Genomic DNA, 22,181 nt, shown 5'->3' with positions numbered 1-22,181 from the left:
GGCCTCAGAGGAAGGAGGAGAACCACTTCAACACCATGCCTCTCTTTCCTAACCCTTGATTTCAGGAGGATACTATGATTAATGGCATAGAAAACTGCTAAGACGACAAAAAAGGCCTGAATAGATACATCTCCCCCTCCCTATATGGCTCAGGGCCTGGGTTCCTGAGATAGTTTCTGTTCATCCTACCCAGACAACTGCCTTCTGAGACTTCCTGCCTACCTCTGAGGGAGTCCAATGATGGGCATTCTTTGTAGCAGCTTCCCTTTCATGGAGTAACATGCTATCCAAAGCACATATGGCCCCCACCTTCATGGCCTTCCTGAAACAGGTGAAAACATAACCCTTCTGGAGAGCCCTTGGGGATTAACTGTTACATAGGTATAGCACTTTTACAAGTTTATAATTTTTAATTTCTCTTGATTTATATTTGCTTTGAATACTTAAATTCTATAAGCTGCTTAAAGTCTGGTTGGTTTCAGGCAGTCTGTCAGCCTTACCAGGCAGACCAGACAGGACACATGACTAGATAAGCTAATTCTACTTTATTGTAAAGCTGTATTAACAGAATCTTGCAAGTCTGAAAGTACAATTCTCCTGCTGTCTCCTTTACAGCCTGAGAAACTAGGGAGGGTCCCTTCTGAGCCTCTTGCCCGGCCCACCAGCCAACTGAGGGCTATGCTCTTATCTGACCCTTCTCTAGGCAGCATGGCTTCACCCCCTCTCCCAAGGCCTTTCCCACATACCTTTACACAGTCAAATAAAATTCATTCATTCATTCATTCATAAATAATAACCCCCAATCCTGTTAAAGGTCATTTGTAAGCATAATCGATGCTGTCTCAGTACTATACTCCAAGTCTGAAACCTGACTGAAAAGGTCCAGATAATCAGTTTCTTCCAAGACAAAATTTATCCAATATCAACGGATTCTGGAATGGTTTCTTGAAGGTGGGGAGGGGATGGACTCTGCCTCTTTAAAAGCTGGAGAAACCACTCCTTCCCTAAGATCCATTTACCACCACCATACATCCTATCCCAGGAGGCCTTAACCAACAGGAGGAATATCGATCTAATACAAGGTGGCTGCACTTAAGCCTCAAAGTCTTTGTCTACTACTTCAGGACCAACAGGCTTGAACTCTTTCCAGATAACCATGCTAGACTCTGTCTCAGTCAACTCCAAAGGACTTGCGAACTGGAGTCCAGCTAAGAATGGATCCAAGCAACTTTATCTGAGAGATGCCTAGAAGAGTATTCACATAGTGCTTTTACAGAGGTTCATAAATAGGGCCACCAGCTGACTATCTGCAGTTGCACTAAGAGTGGAAAAATTATAACATTTAACTATTTGAGGTAATCTTCCTTTGCTTACTCAGGTTCACTCTTCATTTTCCTTCAGCGGCATTCTAGGCATCTCTTCTGCCACTTCATAGGATTCCTTTGAAAACCAGGGGCTCTCCAGGATTGAGGGATGGAGAAAGTCCTCAAAGGAATGATGTGATCCATGGCTGCCACCATTCCAGGCAGTGACCAAGGCCTCAATTTAACTATGCACCAAAATCTCAGGAACAACCCCATTTCCCTCTGAAGCCCAACAGGTTGCATCAGGTGCTTGGGGAATAACAAATAGGTCCTTCCTCACTGTGGTGAGAACTGGCTGAAGGGAACTCCAAGGTCAACAGGGAATATAATAAGGGAACCACTTTAGTTTGGTGGGTTATATATTTATATATTTCGATGCCTTCAAGTCACTTTTTGACTCCTGGCGACTGCCTGAACAAGTCCCTGAAGTCCCTCCTTGGCAAGATTCTGGAAGTGGTTTGCCATTGCCTCCTTCCTAGGGCAGAGAGACAGTGACTGGCATAAGGTCACCCAGCTGGCTTTGTGCCTAAGGTGGGACTAGAACTCGCAGTCTCCTGGTTTCTAACCTTAACTGCTACACCAAATTGGCTCTTTGGAGGATTAACTTCTACAAAACTCAAGGAGTGGCAGGACATTCCATACCCAGGTTTTGAACATACATATTCAAGGGTGCTCTAACCAATATGGTAAGATTGTTCTGTATTTCCACACAAATTCAGCTCTGGTACACTGCAATTAATTAGTTTCCTTTTATACGTAATTTTCATTGCTGCTACATAGCAAGTTTTATTTATTTCAAAATATACTTCAATATAAAAAGGAATAATGAATAAACATAGGGACAGAGAATTTTGCTAACAGTTCCAGAGGACCAAGCCATAAGAAGTTAGCAGTATTGTTATGCCTTTACAAAGCCAGTATTTCCACATCTTCCCCTTCCATTTGTCAGAACGTCCTGCTTTATCGTACATGATTACCACCCACTATTTCAGAGGAACCCAAATTTCATAGCAGCTTGTGCTGACCTATTAAGGTCAGTGACAAACACACTATTGGATTGAATCACCTTCTAAAAATGATTCCAATTCTAAGTAAAGGAAAAACAAAACCGAAAAGATAATCTTTCTTTCTCAAGCGTTTAGCAATTATGTTTATTGAAAAAGATAACAATTTACACAGATATAGAGGGATTTTAGCATGGACAGACACTAAATCAACCTGACCATCCAAAAATCTCCAAAATCTGTGTGGAAAGTCTTTGGACATTCAATTTATCACTGAGTCCCAAAGCTGTTCAAAGATTGCACAATCACAGAGAAAGTCCCCCCAAAATGAAAATAATGTACATTTAGATGTACATTAGTAGCAATGTACATTTAGTATGCTCACTGTGAGCATACTGTGAGCATCCTAGACCAAGCTAAATCCAAAAATGCTAGGGAATTTCTGGAAGCTTGACATTCAGACAAATCAGCCATTAAAAGTTGTCAGTTCTTATGTTTTATGTTCTTCATGGCACAGGAATATTATCTATTTTGTTTACTATTGTATACAAAATAAAAATTGTTACATATGATACCCACAAGCCAAACATCAGTGCTTAAACCAATCTTCAATAGTACACTGTATACAGTAATTCAAACACACGGTAACTAAAATCAAGGGTACATGTGGACCACCTCAAGTATTTTGAAACAAATACCCCATTACTCAAACTTTAATCACAATAAAAATAATAACTTTTTAAAAATTAATGAACTGCCATCCCTATCATTACCAGTAATTCAGGTTTTTACAGATGCTGTCCAATTACAGGGGAAGATAGTCCTCTCATTCTACCCCTTACTGTGCTCTGTACAATAGGCTTCTTTATTTTACCTAAGTCAAGTATACAATAATGCTACCTCCCTACCCCCAAATCAATGAAGTATGTTCATTCCCACATCTTTCTCCGTTCCTTCACTGGCTGAGTATGTGAACTCTCATTAAAGGGAAAACTAGCCCTTGCAAGAAAATCTAATGAAAATGCAATTAACAAAAGAGAACATAAATCTTAAATGAACAATACATTACATACTGATACATAATATATCACATAAGTTCATTTGTTTTGCCAGACTTGTTATCCCTTTCAGATTTAAAAAAAGCCACCCACAAAAAAAGCTTTAAACATTTTCAAATACTGAAGCAACAAAATTCAAGGAAATAAACTAACATCTGGGTAACACACTTGTAGTACTGCAGCTTGTAGCACATTTGGTTAAATGTCCTCTCCTTGTATTCTTACTTTTAGCCTTACACACAGTCCAAATTTATTTCAACCCAACTTCAGGTAAACCTGATGACTTAATACTCAGTGTAACAGCTAGGAAAAAAACAAAAAAGAACATTGACTTGCCAGCATCTTTCCAGCATCTATTCTACATGTTAGGTTTAAACCACAGGATTGCTGAAATATATAATTTACTTTAGTTTTTCAGATACTCTTGGAAACAAAATGGGTTACAAATTACTAAGGACAACTTGGCTTTTTTTAGCCACATGCAATATTACATAGGAAAGGATGCTTCACAAAGGATGGTATTGGCCCCTTAACATTATAAAGTAAATGAAGAAGTTCAACTTGCAGTTTAAGCATTCGAAGAATAAGGATCTTACAATGAACAGCACTGGGAAAATGAACTATTGGAAAATATTAATGGGTTAATTTCAAGATTTGGCATACCAGCCCTTATTCTAAGGGGAATAAGGTCATACATATATCTGTTTTTACATAGGTTTCTCTAGTTATAGAATTGAATTTACTTAAATTCTTAATCATACTAATCTCGGTAACGTTTCTTAGAAGAAATCTCAAAGATTAAGGTTGAAAAGTAATTCATTGGATAATTTTATGAATAACTGAGCTTTATGCCTAGGGGTTCTCTGATCCAAGTCTATTATACTACCACACTGTTTCTGACCTGATTCAGGGAAAGGAATCTTTACTTCTTAGTTATTTCCTTTATTCACATTACTCAGAACTGTCGTTCTTACCTGGGGTTATTTTGTAATCTCCCATTTCTAGCCTGAAGGTTACTCTGCTTGACTGGGAAATGATTACAATTGGAATCACAACAGAAGTCTTCTGAGTGTTTCTAACACTATGGCAGAGTTGCTTTAGAGCTCATACTCTGAGCTCATGGACAGACCTTATAAAGTAATCATCACAGGAAACATGTTAATATTACTCATCCATATCAGTTTTCTGGAGATGAATCAGTGCATAGGGCATGGCAAAATCCAGGTTAGGTCATGGATCTTTTCAATATATGCTAATTTTAAAATGTCTATATAGGATACAAACATGGACTTTAAAAAATTAACCATAGAAATAGTGCCAAGATTACCATTTCCCAATATAACCTTATTACATTTATGGTATTAGCCAGTCATTAATGTTTACTTGTAGAGGACTAAATGATAAACAATTCTAATGCTATGAGTATTCTTATTATGAACTTCCTTGTACAGAATATACAAGGGTTAGGGTATTGACCTAATATTAACTTAATATTAACCTTATCTTTCAGAAGTTTCCATTTTATAAATTACCAAATTGCTTTACTGTCAATCACCAAACTTTTTTTTTTTTTTACAAATTTACCGTCTAAATGATCCGTTGTTTTTTTAAAAAAGATTTGACGAAACTTCTCTCCAGTTTGCCAGAAGTCTAAATTTTCCATTTTTAAATTCAGTTTACAATCCAGTATATGATTTTGAAGTTTGGCTGACTGAACCCATTTGGATTTAAGAGGGCAGTCTAGGAAGTGCTTTCTTACTAAATTCTTTTTACTACTTCTACAAATGACATCCAAGGCTTTGACTAATGTCAGGAGTCAAGTCCTTAAAATTCAGGACTGACTTATGGTAGTCTAGTGTCTGTCTGTCTGTCTGTCTCTTTCTCTTCCCCACCCCTTCCCACTACCTTTCAGTCTCATTTCTTGTAAACAGAGCTTCAAACAGAAGGAGAAAATACACCATGGAAAGACCTAACTGAATATAGCAGAAATTGAATAATGCTATTTACTTAAGATCTTTAGAACCATAGCAAGAAGCCATAGCAGGAAACAAAACATATTCAGCATCCAAGTAAGAACTCACAAGTAAGTTTTCTACTCAAGTGCCATAAAACAATAGATACGTATCCATCCTCATCTTTCCCACGCTAAGGAGTTTGAAGCTATCATGGTTCCTTTACACAAGTGCTCTTTCACAATGTCTTTGTGACTGATGATTATTTTATCATTCTACGAACATGGATTATGCCATTTTCAGTAAAATATAAACTAACTAGTTGTACAGTTTCCAAAAGATTATCATTTGCTATAATTTTTGTATTTATGTATAAATTCTAATGCCACAATAGTTAACTGACTGGATTATTATGATAAAGATTCCTTCAAGATTGGAAAAAAGGGTATTTATTACTTTGACATGCAGTAAAACCAAGTCCTGATCATGTGTTATTAGAGATGAGCAAAGAAGCATGCAATCACTCACAAGTAGAAAATATGTTTGGTTTGTAGGAAAAAATAAAACCACCGTTGTTAAGAAAAAGGGGCTGGGAAGAAGAGTAAAGGTAAAGATTCTTTCAGGTCAACTCCTGATGACTTCAAGGACATGTCTGGGTAGTTTGCAGAAAGAATGATGAATCACCATTCCTCCCTCCTGGAAACAACCACAACTAAAAGCAGTAATTCTGCCCATGCCAGAGCGCCACATAAGTATCCCACACATTTAAGCGGGCAGTGAATCTCCCATGAATCAAACGTTTGATGCTAAGCCAAAAGTTCCAATCAGATTATAAAGACATTCGTATAGCATATTACAGGCATAATGTGCTTATTAGAATACTAAATAAATATATAAATAAACGTTCCTTAGGCCCCCACCTTCCAGCAAAGGTTAAGCCCCTTCCACAGGTGAAGCAAGAAAAAAACCCTTACCATTTGCTTTACATACACCTCTGTTGTACATGTATCTCTATTATATGCACTCATTATGTCTCCAAAAAAATCAGAAGAACATGTTTCTGTAATTAACGCTTCCCTGTCGTCCATCTTTAGGTCCATTAAATTTCAGGACACCTCCCCTCATGCAGTGTCAGAGAAATCCTTTGTCATAACAAACTGCTATGTTAAACAGCACAGCGATGGGAACCCTGTTTTCATAGGCTAGCCTCTTAGGAAGAATGATTTTGTAAGCATACAACAAAACAGCAGGTCGCACTATGAAGAAACGCTTGCCCCAGAATCCAGAAGGTCAGCAGAGACGCGTGTGGAGAAAATACAAAAGGGAAAGGGATCAATGAAGCACAATCTCACAAACAATAATTAAAATGATGAGATCTGCGTTAAGTATAAAAAACATCATCACCATTTCTGTGTTGTGGTCGGTAGATCCAGCTCTCATCCTCTTCCACTTGCTGCCCACATATGGACGTGAGTTCACCATCACTGCGAAATAACCTTTTTGTTTGCTTGGACAGCGTTGAGAAGTTTATCCAGCTTACAGCACGTGAAAGGGATCCTGGATTAGATTTAAACCGCAAGGATTTTGAGCAACTCTCCTGTTTCATTTTCTCCAAAAAGCCAACTGCAGCATGCAACAATTAAGAGCTCTCTTTTAAGTCTTCTCCCGTTCCTTTTTCTTTACTAGCAATGTGTATGTGTTTTAAACTAAGTAACACACTTGTTCTTTTTAAAACTCCATCGAGCATAAAACCAAGTGGCTCTACAATTCTGCTTTTGCCCACAGTACTTTCCAAGCTGCCAAGCACAACACAATGGAGACGAGAAAAACAGGCTGACACCCTGAAAACCACCTTCAGGAACGCAGATTAGGACGGTGTAGAAGTGCAATCCCGAGATACACAGATTTTGGCGTTTCCCAGCTCTCATCCAAAGTCCATGTCCTCTCCAGTATCAATCTCCAACAATATGCTTGTAATCCGGTCTCCTCTCCTATCACGTAGAAAAACCAACGGCTCCTTCGGTCAGAAAGAAATACACGCTGTTAACAAGTTTCCAGGCGAGGATATAAATTACAGCAGCTCGCTCTCTTCTGTGCGGAAAAGGCATTCTGATTCCCCAGATCAGCCATCAAGCTTCTGCCTTTAATGAAAAATCTCAGAGAAGGATCTCCAGAAGGATTCTCTTCAACAATACGCTTGGCTGTAGCTATCAGTTAGGATTAGGGTGAAATATGATAGGCTTCGCTCCTAAAGGCGCAGCTATAGAGACAGTAAACTCCTCCCTTCCAGGGCTCAGAGCTAACAACAGTTCAACTTCTGAGCTGGAAACACAAAAGTAACAACAACAGCATCTCAGATGACTTACACGAGGAGGAATAAAAACTCAGTAACTGAATGACAATTTTTTTTTTATGCCATATATACATATATAAAATGGTTGCTTATTTTAGTGTTACTTTTATTGGTGGGAATTGTAAATAAGGAGTAAGTTTTCAATATTCAACTCCCAACTGTTTTTCTGCTCAGTTTTTAATACTCATCAGTATTACCACAGAAATCCTCTGGCTTACAGTTTATGAATTTTTAGCTTTATACGTGGCTATATGCTTCTCTAAACTATATTTTAATCCATTTCAGGGTTCATTAGATTAAGATTTTGCTAATAAGGCAACTAAACACAGGAAAACCACACATCAGTGTCCACTCTTGGGTGTTTCTTATATCGTGGGAGGAAAACAACAGTAAAAAGGCAGAAACAATCAAATGTACAAAAGCAAAAACAAGGATAACAAGGTCCAATGCATTTTCAGTCTCTCTGCTTTTAAGATCATGGTGGTAATATCTGCATGTTAAGGACTTCAGCTAATAGAAATGTAGTACAAAGGGGCAGTTCTTGAAGATACAGTTAAATATGTAAGATATATTTCTAGGTCTACATACTCTGGGAGCATAAGAGTCTATTCTGCAGAAATCTTCGGAAACCCACTTGCATAGGATTATTTCCAGAATTGCAAAACTGCCAACTATTCTGATGTGATAAAATTAGCAAAGTATAAAGAACAAAGCATGCCACCAGTTATCGAGTAAATGATGTACCCTAAGCCACATTATTGCTTCAGCATGCAGAAGCATACTTTCTTAAAGAAAAACTAGCTAAGCAGGACTTTCAAAGCTTTTTAAATAGCCCTTTCTCCCTGAAAAGTTATGGTTGTGTGACTCATAATGAAAAGATAAGGTTCAACCCTGTCTGGGAAGCAAACAGCTAGGTATTGTATCAGATTACCTATGAATCAGCTGACTTTTGGCTCCTTGAACAATGGATTAGCCAACTGTCTTTAGTAAATAATTGAGTAGGTTGTATTTATATTGAATTAGCTTTGAAGACTGGCACATGTACATCAGACTGTTTCTTTTTCTCTCTCGTAGGCCAACATGAAAGAAAATATACTGTATGACAATTATATACTTAACTGCAACCACTAGTATAACTTCAGCCATACAATTCATATAACTATACTGACCATAGTAAATAATGCATCAGGAAGTGTGAATTATAATATCTAGTAGGTTGCAGATGAAGTGAATATAAAGGAAATGGGAAAATGGGAATTTCAACTTTCTAGTTAAATTTCAGAATTCTGGCCAGAAACTAGATTTCCAGTCAAATAATTTCGAATAATATAAATGTTGGTTTCCCAAAAGGATATTGTACAGTATAGCGAACAGTATATTGTACAGAGAATTCTCTGTACAAGTATTGAGGTTGCATGTATTTTAGAGCATAGTACTATAATACCGCTCTATTTAGAGCATAGTGCAATTTGCTGTAATACTTAATGGAGAAGAATGAAACCATCCCAATTTATTTTGATCAAGCAGGGTTGTTATATTTGTTCGTATAGATGAAGCAATAGTTACATTTGAGTGTTTGTATGTCAGAGTTTCAAAAATATCTCACAAAGTAATTTCTAATGCAACAGAAGCAGCAGGGGGGCAAAAGCTTGCAAATTTGGAGAATTTACATTTTCTGGAAAGGTGAACATAGTAACATAAAACGTACAGAACTGAAATGAATAACACTGAGGTGTTGTAACAACTACTCCCAACAGGTATTACTGCAATCTGAGTGTATAATCCATCCCAAACCAGCCAGAATTGTGCATTTGTAAATCTAATACACATTAGTATCATATTTATTTCAGTGGAAAAAACTAAACACAATTATATTTCTTAATGAGAATACTATGAAGTATGTAATTTTAATTAGCTTGTGACTGGCAATTTAAGGAAGACATTTTGTAATGTAACTAACAGAGGGCTGTAAAACAGTTTTTAAGGAAAGAGCACTACACTCTAAAATATTTCATAGTCTTCTAATTCTTTTATGCACAAAAGTTACCCTTGGGAAAAGAGGTTATACTTCATAATTGCACAATCTTCATTTTACTTTAGAATTCTTCTCCTAAGTCAAGCACTCCATTCTAATTTAGACACTGTGATACACTAATATTGTCCTTCATATACAACACAAATTCTTTGCCAGTATTGTAGATAGCTGAAAGGAAGAAGGATAAGTAATGGGCTGTGTGCTAAACTGAGCAGAGCAGATTTCTGTGAACTAAATATGTGTGATTGGAAAAGAAGTAATTTTAACTTATTCCTCCTCTTTGTATGCCCTCTGATATTTTGGGGAACCTCCAGCATATTCCAGAAAGAATTAAGAGTCTGCAGAAAAAGGGGAAGTGTCTTATTTTTCCTTTCATTAGCAGGAGTATCCAGTCTGAAAAGAGGTCCAGTTCGGGAAGCAAATAGAAGCACTTCCATTTGTAGAACAGCAGGCCTGGGCACAACCCAATTATTTATGAAGTAGTAATAAGCAGATATTTTTAATTTTCAATTAATATAGTCTTTATTTTTAAATATAATTTTTTAATTGAAGATGCAAAAATCTGTTTTTATACTCCTAGATTACCATGCATGTTGAAATAAAATGCAAAATGGTGATTTTTGAGGCATCACATTCTAAAGTTGACATGACATTCCATTCATCTTATTTGTTGTTGTTATGAGATTGCTACTATACCCAAGGTCTGAGGTTCCTGTAATCACAGGTGTTACTATCAACCACAACTGATGCAGCTGATCTGTATTTCTTTTTTTATGTCCTGAACTACCTGAGCAATTCATTTTCAAGGCCTGAGTATTTATAAATCTAGGAACATGTAAGAGCAATAAGCCATATGGCCTTATTTATAGTAATGTCTCCTTCAAGTTACTTTACTCAACTCAGGTAGTTTTCTTGGCAACAATACAGAAGTGTTTTGCCACTCCCTTATTCCAAGATGGTTTCTTTGATTTCCGAGTCTTGTCTCACCCTTGATATTTTCTTATGGTCTCCCATCCAAATACTAACCAGGTCTAATTCTATTTAGCTTTGTAAAATCGGCTAGCTGTTGACAATCTACCTGGGCATAGCTTTCCTTAGGCCTCCTAAACTGTCTTATGCCTTATCTTGCAAAGGAGAACAAGACTAGAATTCAAATAAGATCAAACTACATATTACATTATATAAGGAGTGGTCAGCTCCATTATGTACTTTTCTTTTTAAATATTAAAACTAAATATGCAAGTTCATTGGCTGGATTTAAAATTAATAAGGAAAAAAACAAAGATACTGACAAAGAATATGAAGATGAAAGACCAAAAAGAATTGTCTGTGAAAACTGGTTTTCAGATTGAGAAAAAAGTGAAATATTTGGGTATCATTTTAACTAACACGAATTGTATGTTATTTCAAAATAATTAAGTTAAAGTATGGAATGAAATTAAGAAGGATTTATTAACATGGGGAAAATTACAATTGTGCTTGTTGGGAAGAATTTCTGTGGTTAAAATGAATGTGTTACTTAGAATGTTATTTCTAATTCAAACAATACCTGTTTTGAGAACTGATGCGCCATTTAAACAGAGGCAAAAAGATATATCCAGATTTATATGACAGGAAAAAAAACCAAGGGTTAAATAGAAGATCCTCCAAGATGCAAAGGAAAGAGGAGGACTGGGATTATCTGATTTTAAATTGTATTTTGCTGCCTGCTATTTGGCTTGGATGAAGGAATGGCTGTTGTTAAGAAATAAGAAAATTTTAGATTTAGAAGGTCATGCTCTGAGGTTTGTGTGGCATGGTTACTTATGGTATGATAAAGCCAAAGTAAATGTAGATTTTGAAAATCATTATATTAGGAATGCCATACTACGAATATGGAATAGATACAAACCCAGGCTATGCCCCAAAATACCTTTGCTGGCCTCAGCTCAAGAAGCACTTTATGGAAAAGAAACAGTGGGCAAAGACAAATGGTTAACATATAAAGACTTGCTAGCAAGGGAAAATGGGGAGCTTAAGATGAAATGAAGAGAACAGCTGACTGCAGAGGGATTTAGTTTTCAATGGTTTTCATATGCACAATTAAGAGAAAGATTTAATATAGATATAAAAGTACCAGGAATAAAATGTGATAAAATAATTTGAAAATCAATTATATACAAATGATGAACATGTGATTACTAAAATGTATAAACTTTAGTTGAGATTTGAAACGGGAAGAGCAAGTTAAAGAATGTATGGTAAAATAGTCCAAGACTTTTGGTTATAATATTAAAAGGGATCAGTGGGAGAGAATGTGGTTAAAAGGTCTGAAATTCACACTGCCTTATAATTTAAAATTTATTTAAAATTTATTTATTTATTTATTTATTTATAGTTTATAATTTATAACTTAAAAGAAAACTTTTTTAAAATGATGTATTGTTGGTATATGGAACCAGAGAAATTGTCTAAGATGTTGAAGCAAATATTTGTAGCTCAGGGTTGAACTGTGGAGTCCCATTAACACCAGATGAACAATCAAACAGCACAATATACCCTAATCAAGGAACTAGTAACTCAGTCAATCAACCAAGCAGCAAACAACAGCCCAATCAAGGAACTCCCAAGGAAAGAACAACACCTCGACCAACACAAGCTGGACAAACCATGGTATACAAACTGAAAGCAAGGCCCACTCCCTCTTCTCACTGAAGAGGTTGCCTACTCTGGCAATGAAACATCTGCAAGAAAACAACAAGGCTCAGAGAGCACCAAGGACTCCACTGGCTAAGATATAGAAATAAATGTACTTCTAAGCATTGTTGGAAATGTGAAAAACATGAAGGGACATTTCATCATGCATGGTGGACTTGTGAAAAAGTGAAAAGATAGTGCATACGAATATACATGGTGATACAGAGAGTTTTAAAAATTAACATTCAGATGAAACCGTATCTCGTGGACATCCCTGAAAAGAACTCAAAACAGAATGACCACAACGTGGCAAAGCTCCAAACTATATTTTCCTGCCCTTCTTAGAGGCTTGGTCTTTTGGCACAAGAGGCAGGTTTGGCTCCATCTGGAAAAAAGCAGGGAAAATCCTCTTTGGTTTACAGGAATTTGGTCTTGCTGAGGTCATCAAGGCGTTCACAACAGCAGCAATATGGAGCTTCTTTCCTCTGGGAGTCAATTCTATTTTCTATAGAAATTCTGGGAAGAGAAATGAATCAAGCTTTATTGCCTGGTTAGGAAAGTAACACTGCCCAACAGAGAAGGCGGGTGAATAACCAATTGCTGGTCTCCAAAGACTACAGTTATAAAATAACAATAAAGGAAGCAAAGGATAGAGCACATTCTGATTAGCTTTAGACAAAGCTAAGCAAAGAGGCATTCTAGAAGGATGAAGTCAACATGGAAGAAGCTGAAAAAGAATATTTTTCAAAAGTATTCTTTTTCAGCTTCTTCCATGTTGACTTCATCCTTCTAGAATTGACCCATTACTGAGAAACCCACTCTCGACTGGCTTAGCACATGACTAGAATTCATACAACTTTTTTGTATGATACTAAAATACAAGAGAAAATAGTCTACACTGAATAGTGGTAATGTCATGAGTACTGATGGTGAACAGGAGGGGGCCCCTGTCCAGGGGGAAAAACGCATGCATAGTTTAGAAGTTTTGAGTCTTTCTTCAAAGAAACTCAGAGCAGGCCCGCCTGAGATTCTGGGTTTTATCTGTGAGGGTTTTCCCTCGGTCTTTCGGTTTAGCAGGATTTTCTGTCTAGTCAAGTACAACAATAAACTCTAGAGACTTAACCAACCTTCACAGCATGGTTCTTCGATCCAATATAGGACAGGTAACACAATAAAAAACTATATTATAGTGGTAAAGTGAACTAAACATAACAAAAATTATGGTAATTATAATGGTAATTATAACATTACATTATGTGAAGAACTAGTTCTCGTAAGATGTCTATAATCCTGGGAAAGATGGAAGGAAAGAGAAGACGAGGATGACCAGCAGCAAGACAGATGGACTCACACTCATACTTTGAAGGTTTGTTTATATCAAAACCTTGTAAAACGTGACAGTGAATAGCAAATGCATTTGGCACACTCATCAAGATGATAATGACTTGTTCTCTAGAGACTAGCAAAATACTTTGCTTCCAGCTTTGAAGATTCCAAGACAGTAGAGATCATCTCATCTTTTAATTTCTGCTTGAGACTAATATTGATAGGGAATTGAGGCTTGGAAGCATGTTTCCCATTCTTTCCTCGGAAGTGACAAAGAAAGAAGCAAGCAAAGTTAAGAAGTTCTGTAGGTAGTGAGTTCATCTCAAAGCAGTGCCTGAAGTCCCACAATTCTTACTTCCTTCAAATTCTGAGAAATTCAAGGGGGAAGGAAGGATTCTCTAGTTCAGTGGTTCCTGACCTGTCATAAAAGATCACCAAATCTTGCCAGATGTTGATCTTCCAGCATGAATTCTTGCAAAATTTTAATGTCTTTGTCCAAATTCTCACAATAATGTTATACTGTGAATGTGGTGTTCAGATGTAATTTTAATCATTATTTTTTTTTAAAAAATTATTTAATGCTGTCATTCTGCAGACATATTTGGGGATCTGCCATGATGACTACAGGTACCTAGTTGCCAGGTCCTGGTGATCCCCACAAGATCTAGATGATGTTAGTGATCTGCGTAAAGAAAAAGGTAGGAAGCAGTGTTTTAAGCTGTTGCTTGGCAGAACAGTTATAAACTTCTCTGTCAATTGCCCTTTGAAACTTTTTTCTTGGCTGGGGGAAGAACTTCCTTTCCTCATAGGTAGAAGCAATTGCCTTCAGCCAACTGGCCAAGTAAGTGACGCTGGAACCCTAATTCTGCGTTTAACAAAGTAAGGAGAGCCAAAAATGGCAGAACCCCATATATACTTGACTACTCTGTGCCTTTGGAACTGTCTCCATCATAATTTAATCTTTGCAATTCTTATGATTTAATTTTTAATGACTCAGTGTAGCAACTGGTGAACTTTTCAAACATTCACAACTATTATATACTAAGGGAGTTTTAAAAATAGTATTTATTTATTAACATTTTTCTGCATGGAAATGGCCTTCAAAATACATGAAAATACATAATTAAAAAGAATAAGCAGCATACAGAAGTTAAAACAAGCTTAATTGTTGGCTTCAAACAACACAAATATGAACAGCCGTATGTAATTCATTCTGAGTTGTGTAGGATACTTTTGCCCCTGCTAATCAGAAAACATACACATACGTAAATTAAAACAAACCATGCAGACATATTCTAGTTAGTTGTATCGGGAGGAATCCTGCAGAAAAATCAGTAGTGTAGGCTGGAAAGAAACTGCTGATAGCTGTTTCCCATTAAATCACCCAGCCATTAAATTAATAAGCAATTCTTACGGCTTACTGTGTCATTCAAATGCTGTAATAATCTGTAAATACTGAATCCTTAACCAACATTACCAACACTCATGCTTCTTCAGACACTGTTTTATGAAAAAAATGTAGAGATCAACTAGAAATTTGAGAGTTCACATCAAAGCCCTGGGAAAATTTTGATCTTCCAGTGGGTCCACCTCTGTAATTAGACAGCCATGTGCAACCATTTCTTAACTTCTATTTATTCTCTGTAAAATTGGAATAATAGCTATTCCATGCAATTGTTGAGAATATGAACAATTATTCACAATGTCATTTATTACAAACTCCAATTAGTAGACTATAGCTGCATACAGGAATAGGAAGGAAAGAAGACAGACTTCTCTTCTTTTTCCACTGGGTCAATCCACAAAATGAGAATGCAAATGGCATAAAACAAATATAATCAAGATCAGAGTGCTAGCTTGTTAAAGTTATCTTAACCAGATCCTTGTATTAAAACTATCATTATAAATATTTTAAAGCTATACTAATATGAGAAGTGACATGTATAGAGCCCTATATTACAAACATTAGATACAGCCACAAGATGGCAGTGTAAAATAATTAATACTGCCTTACTACTCCAAGTGTCTAAAGGTTGTAAACTAAGCAACTTTAATAACATGAGCAGTAAATAAGACCATAAGCATAATAACAGTGGAAAATATAAAAAGAATGTTCCAAATCTGTATTGTACACCATTGGTCTGGAAAGGAATAATTTAGTTAAAACGGAGTATCAAAACACTGGCCATTATTCTTTTTTCTTTTTCTTTTAGATTGTCTCCTTAATCTAGACAATGCTATCTTTCTCCAATGTCTTATTCTGAAAGACCAATATATTAATCAAATCTTTTCCAGATCAATGCCAGTACAGATCGTTAAATATCTATATCTATATCATATTATATTATATTATATTATATTATATTATATTATATTATATTATATTATATTATATTATATTACTATATGAACAAGGTTCAATGGAACACACAGAAGGTTAAATGCTAGCTCCAGGAACATAATCAACAACTTAATTAACATGGGTAGGAGTTTCTTTTGCTATAATAGCCCATTTTAAAAGAGCATTTCCTAAGCACTGAACAAGTTCTGCCTTCACTCACAACATTCCAATTATCCAAATACCCATTGTTTAAAAACTAGCACTGCATTTTTCTAAAACCTTCTGGAAGATAGAACTGGACTCAGCACTGAAACAATCCTGCAGGATGAAGAGGGAATTGCAAAACTGAATTTGTGAGAAAGGTGTGTTTCTCTGTTCTTATGTTCACAAGGTCAGCAGGAACAAATGATACTGCAGGCAAGGAATCTCTGCAGGATTTCCCTTCATTTGTTCAACTTTTTAATTTCTCTCTTTTTGCCTTTGTAGCTCACTTCACAATGTGAATACTTAACTGTGGGTCTGACCTATCAGTGTCAATGAAAAAAATCTGTCATGCATGAACATGATCACTCGCATCACACTTCTGTACTACTAAACATTTTCTCAGAAAGAATCCTCCATTCATTGTTAGCTTTTTTACAGATTCTGTCTTGAATACAGGGAAACTTTAATATGACATAAGCCATATGAATTATCATTGAACAAGCATAACTGTTGCCTCCAAATAGCACAACCATGAAACACAGCCATAGGCAATTCTTCTTCAGTTGTGTGTAGGATACTTTTGACTCTGCTAACCAATCGTGAACCCACAGTTTGTATCTACTGGTCATTTGAATTTTTGTAGCCCACATGTGGCCATAACATACACCATTTGCAAAGTGGAACTAAGGTTGTAATAATAAATGCTTACCCTTCCCAACTTCAGCAAAGGATCGTTACCTTGTCGTGGTGCTGAAGCATGGGCACCTCAGTGATCCCATGAGCTAAACCGTGAAGGGCCACCCAAGACGGGAAGGTCGTGACAGAGAGGTCAGACTAAATGCGATCCCTGGGGAAGGTAATGGCAACCCACCCCAGTATTCTTGCCGTGAAAACTAAATGGATCAGTACAACCAGAGATATGTCGGTACCATCAGAAGATGAGACCCCCAGGTCGGAAGATGGTCAAAATGCTACTGGGGAGGAACAGAGGATGAGTTCAACTAGCCCCAGATGGGATGATGCAGCTAGCTCAAAGCCGAAAGGATGGCTAGTGGCCGACGGTGCTGGTGGTGAACAGCGAATCCGATGTTCTAAGGATCAACACACCATTGGAACCTGGAATGTAAGATCTATGAGCCAGGGCAAATTGGATGTGGTTATTGGTGAGATGTCAAGATTAAAGATAGACATTTTGGGTGTCAGTGAACTGAAATGGACTCGAATGGGCCACTTCACATCAAATGACCACCAGATCTACTACTGTGGACAAGAGGACCACAGAAGAAATGGAGTAGCCTTCATAACGAATAGTAAAGTGGCTAAAGCAGTGCTTGGATACAATCCAAAAAATGACAGAATGATCCCAATTCGAATTCAGGGCAAGCCATCTAACATCACAGTGATGCAAATATACGCCCCAACCACAGATGCTGAAGAAGCTGAAGTAGAGCAGTTCTATGAGGATCTGCAGCACCTACTGGACAACATGCCTAAAAGAGATGTTATTTTCATCACAGGAGACTGGAATGCTAAGGTGGGCAGTCAAACGACACCTGGAATTACAGGTAAGCATGGCCTGGGAGAACAAAACGAAGCAGGACATAGGCTGATAGAATTTTGCCAAGACAACTCACTCTGCATAACAAACACTCTCTTCCAACAACCTAAGAGACGGCTTTATACATGGACTTCACCAGATGGACAACACCGAAATCAGATTGACTACATCCTTTGCAGCCAAAGGTGGTGGACATCTATACAGTTGGTAAAAACAAGACCCGGAGCTGACTGTAGTTCCGATCACGAACTTCTTCTTGCACAATTTAGGATCAGACTAAAGAGATTAGGGAAGACCCACAGATCAGCTAGATATGAGCTCACTAATATTCCTAAGGAATATGCAGTGGAGGTGAAGAACCGATTTAAGGGACTGGACTTAGTAGATAGGGTCCCGGAAGAACTATGGACAGAAGTTTGCAACATTGTTCAGGAGGTGGCAACAAAATACATCCCAAAGAAAGAGAAAACCAAGAAGGCAAAATGGCTATCTGCTAAGACACTAGAAGTAGCCCAAGAAAGAAGGAAAGCGAAAGGCAACAGTGATAGGGGGAGATATGCCCAATTAAATGCAAACTTCCAGAGGTTAGCCAGAAGAGATAAGGAATTATTTTTAAACAAGCAATGCGTGGAAGTGGAAGAAGACAATAGAATAGGAAGGACAAGAGACCTCTTCCAGAAAATTAGAAACATCGGAGGTAAATTCCAGGCCAAAATGGGTATGATCAAAAACAAAGATGGCAAGGACCTAACAGAAGAAGAAGAGATCAAGAAAAGGTGGCAAGAATATACAGAAAACCTGTATAGGAAGGATAACAATATCGGGGATAGCTTTGACGGTGTGGTCAGTGAGCTAGAGCCAGACATCCTGAAGAGTGAGATTAAATGGGCCTTAAGAAGCATTGCTAATAACAAGGCAGCAGGAGACGACGGCATTCCAGCTGAACTGTTCAAAATCTTGCAAGATGATGCTGTCAAGGTAATGCATGCTATATGCCAGCAAATTTGGAAAACACAAGAATGGCCATCAGACTGGAAAATATCAATTTATATCCCCATACCAAAAAAGGGAAACATTAAAGAATGTTCAAACTATTGAACAGTGGCACTCATTTCACATGCCAGTAAGCTAATGCTCAAGATCCTGCAAGGTAGACTTCAGCAATTCATGGAGCGAGAATTGCCAGATGTACAAGCTGGGTTTAGAAAAGGCAGAGGAACTAGGGACCAAATTGCCAATATCCGCTGGATAATGGAAAAAGCCAGGGAGTTTCAGAAAAACATCTACTTCTGTTTTATTGACTATTCTAAAGCCTTTGACTGTGTGGACCATGACAAATTGTGGCATGTTCTTAGTGGTATGGGGATACCAAGTCATCTTGTCTGCCTCCTGAAGAATCTGTATAACGACCAAGTAGCAACAGTAAGAACACACCACGGAACAACGGACTGGTTTAAGATTGGGAAAGGAGTACGGCAGGGCTGTATCCTCTCACCCTACCTATTCAACTTGTACACAGAACACATCATGCAACATGCTGGGCTTGAGGAATCCAAGGCTGGAGTTAAAATCGCTGGAAGAAACATTTAACAATCTCAGATATGCAGATGATACCACTTTGATGGCTGAAAGCCAAGAGGAACTGAGGAGCCTTATGATGAAGGTGAAAGAAGAAAGTGCAAAAGCTGGCTTGCAGCTAAACCTCAAAAAAACCAAGATTATGGCAACCAGCTTGATTGATAACTGGCAAATAGAGGGAGAAAATGTAGAAGCAGTGAAAGACTTTGTATTTTTGGGTGCAAAGATTACTGCAGATGCTGACTGCAGTCAGGAAATCAGAAGACGCTTAATCCTTGGGAGAAGAGCAATGACAAATCTCGATAAAATAGTTAAGAGCAGAGACATCACACTGACAACAGAGGTCCGCATTGTTAAAGCAATGGTGTTCCCCGTAGTAACATATGGCTGCGAGAGCTGGACCATAAGGAAGGCTGAGAGAAGGAAGATCGATGCTTTTGAACTGTGGTGTTGGAGGAAAATTCTGAGAGTGCCTTGGTCTGCCAGAAGACCAAACCAGTCCATCCTCCAGGAAATAAAGCCAGACTGCTCGCTTGAGGGAACAATATTAAAGGCAAAACTGAAATACTTTGGCCACACAATGAGAAGACAGGACACCCTGGAGAAGATGCTGATGCTAGGGAGAGTGGAGGGCAAAAGGAAGAGGGGCCGACCAAGGCAAGGTGGATGGATGACATTCTAGAGGTGACGGACCCGTCCCTGGGGGAGCTGGGGGTGTTGACGACCGACAGGAAGCTCTGGCGTGGGCTGGTCCATGAAGTCACGAAGAGTCAGAAGCGACTAAACAAATAAACAACACCCTTCCCAAAGCTTTACTAATGAAGTGTTTGCAATATTTGTTTCCTCTACTAAATAAAATAGTTGAGTTTATGGCAGACAGACCTATATTGGCAGCCTAGGCAATCTTACTCCTCCCACCCCTTCCATACCTGATTAGGCTGTAAATGTAGAAGCAAGTCCGGCTGGTGGGGCTGAGTGGAATAACTGGGATTAAGAAGGCATCTGCAGAAGAGCATCAACAAGCAAGTCAGAATCTTTCCTCTATTTCTGTAAATTCAGTGGAGGCATATTTGGAAGCATGTATTTGTAGTAGTAATATAGAGATGTACTGTATATTATGTTTAAAAAATATTTCCTCCCAGTGACCTTGTCCTCAGCAAGAAGTTGATTCCAAACCACTTCAACCAAACCAGCCTAGTAATTACATTTGATCTGATTTCTCTTGGGGATTTTTTTCATTCCAGTATAGATTTTGTTCAGCAATATTCCAAAAAGAAAGTGCCACATTGAAAACTCTGATGAGTTAGTATATTATGTCCCCATGTCTTTTTCAAGCTTGGGTATGGATGAGGTTGTGGCTTCATAGAAAAGAAATCTTTCGTGGCAAGCTAGTCTGCAGTGTCTTAACCACAAATAACTATTCCCTTCTTTTGGAGGAAAGTTTTAGCATGGGGAAATTTCTTTTCTAAAAAATGGAAAAACTTGTTCTCAAAGAAAATAAATTAATTCAGTTGATCTGCCATTTTTCATCTTCTGTGTGAAAAGGAAAACAGGTAAATTATTGAATCCCAACTATGTCACCTAGCCAACCATTTCATTTTCTATATAGCCACCTCCTAGGAGTCCTCAGAAAAGGTTTTGAAAGGTTTACTTTGAGATACAGAAAGGAGAACAAGGGAAAACCCCACTATGTTAAGTTAATGCACTCACATGGACAACGAATATAGCCACAGTGTCTAGCAAAATTTTAATTTTGTTTTCTTAAGAGGGAAGGTGTTTTTTTAAAAGAATGTTGCAAATATTCATGTACCTTAGAATAAGCAAGACACAATTACATATCTATACAGAAACAAGATATTTTAATTAGATATTATACAAAATGCAATGAAAACATATAGAATAATTTTGAAATGGGAGGAGATTTTTTTTTTTTCATTTTTCACTGTTTAAGATTCAGCTTTAAAGAATCTGTGCTGGAATTAACTGCTAGAATGGAACATTTAAAGGAAGCCTTCTGAGGATTTAATGAAAATATGCTGACAATGTAGAAGCAGTGAAAGACTTTGTATTCCTAGGTGCGAAGATTACTGCAGATGCTGACTGCAGTCAGGAAATCAGAAGACGCTTAATCCTTGGAAGAAGAGCAATGACAAATCTCGATAAAATAGTTAAGAGCAGAGACATCACACTGACAACAAAGGCCCGCATAGTTAAAGCAATGGTGTTCCCCGTAGTAACATATGGCTGCGAGAGCTGGACCATAAGGAAGGCTGAGCGAAGGAAGATCGATGCTTTTGAACTGTGGTGTTGGAGGAAAATTCTGAGAGTGCCTTGGACTGCACGAAGATCAAACCAGTCCATCCTCCAGGAAATAAAGCCAGACTGCTCACTTGAGGGAATGATATTAAAGGCCAAACTGAAATACTTTGGCCACATAATGAGAAGACAGGACACCCTGGAGAAGATGCTGATGCTAGGGAGAGTGGAGGGCAAAAGGAAGAGGGGCCGACCAAGGGCAAGGTGGATGGATGATATTCTAGAGGTGACGGACTCGTCCCTGAGGGAGCTGGGGGTGTTGGCGACCGACAGGAAGCTCTGGCGTGGGCTGGTCCATGAAGTCACGAAGAGTCGGAAGCGACTAAACGAATAAACAACAACAACAATGCTGACAATGTGTTTCTTTAAAAAGATAACATATTTTATTAGATAGAAGCGGTTAAACCAAGGGTTCC

General features: G+C 37.7%; 1 protein-coding gene across 2 annotated transcripts in view; it reads right to left on the bottom strand.

The window, feature by feature from the left end:
• Window positions 1-22,181, bottom strand: part of NHSL1 (NHS like 1) — a 167,718-nt gene that overhangs the window by 94,511 nt on the left and 51,026 nt on the right. Inside the window, exon 1 of one of the 2 annotated variants that reach the window (XM_063309361.1) lies at window positions 6,783-7,037. The exons of the other annotated variant lie outside the window; for it this stretch is intronic. Within the exon in view, the coding sequence (XP_063165431.1) occupies window positions 6,783-6,984 (202 nt within the window). The 5' untranslated portion in view covers window positions 6,985-7,037. Of the gene's footprint in view, window positions 1-6,782; window positions 7,038-22,181 lie in introns of those variants that run through there. 2 annotated transcript variants of the gene reach the window in all.

Source organism: Candoia aspera, chromosome 1 (genome assembly GCF_035149785.1).
Source record: "Candoia aspera isolate rCanAsp1 chromosome 1, rCanAsp1.hap2, whole genome shotgun sequence".
Classification (NCBI taxonomy): Eukaryota; Metazoa; Chordata; class Lepidosauria; order Squamata; family Boidae; genus Candoia; species Candoia aspera.
The sequence above is the reverse complement of the archived record's forward strand: the minus strand, read 5'-3'. Positions and strand labels throughout refer to the sequence as shown.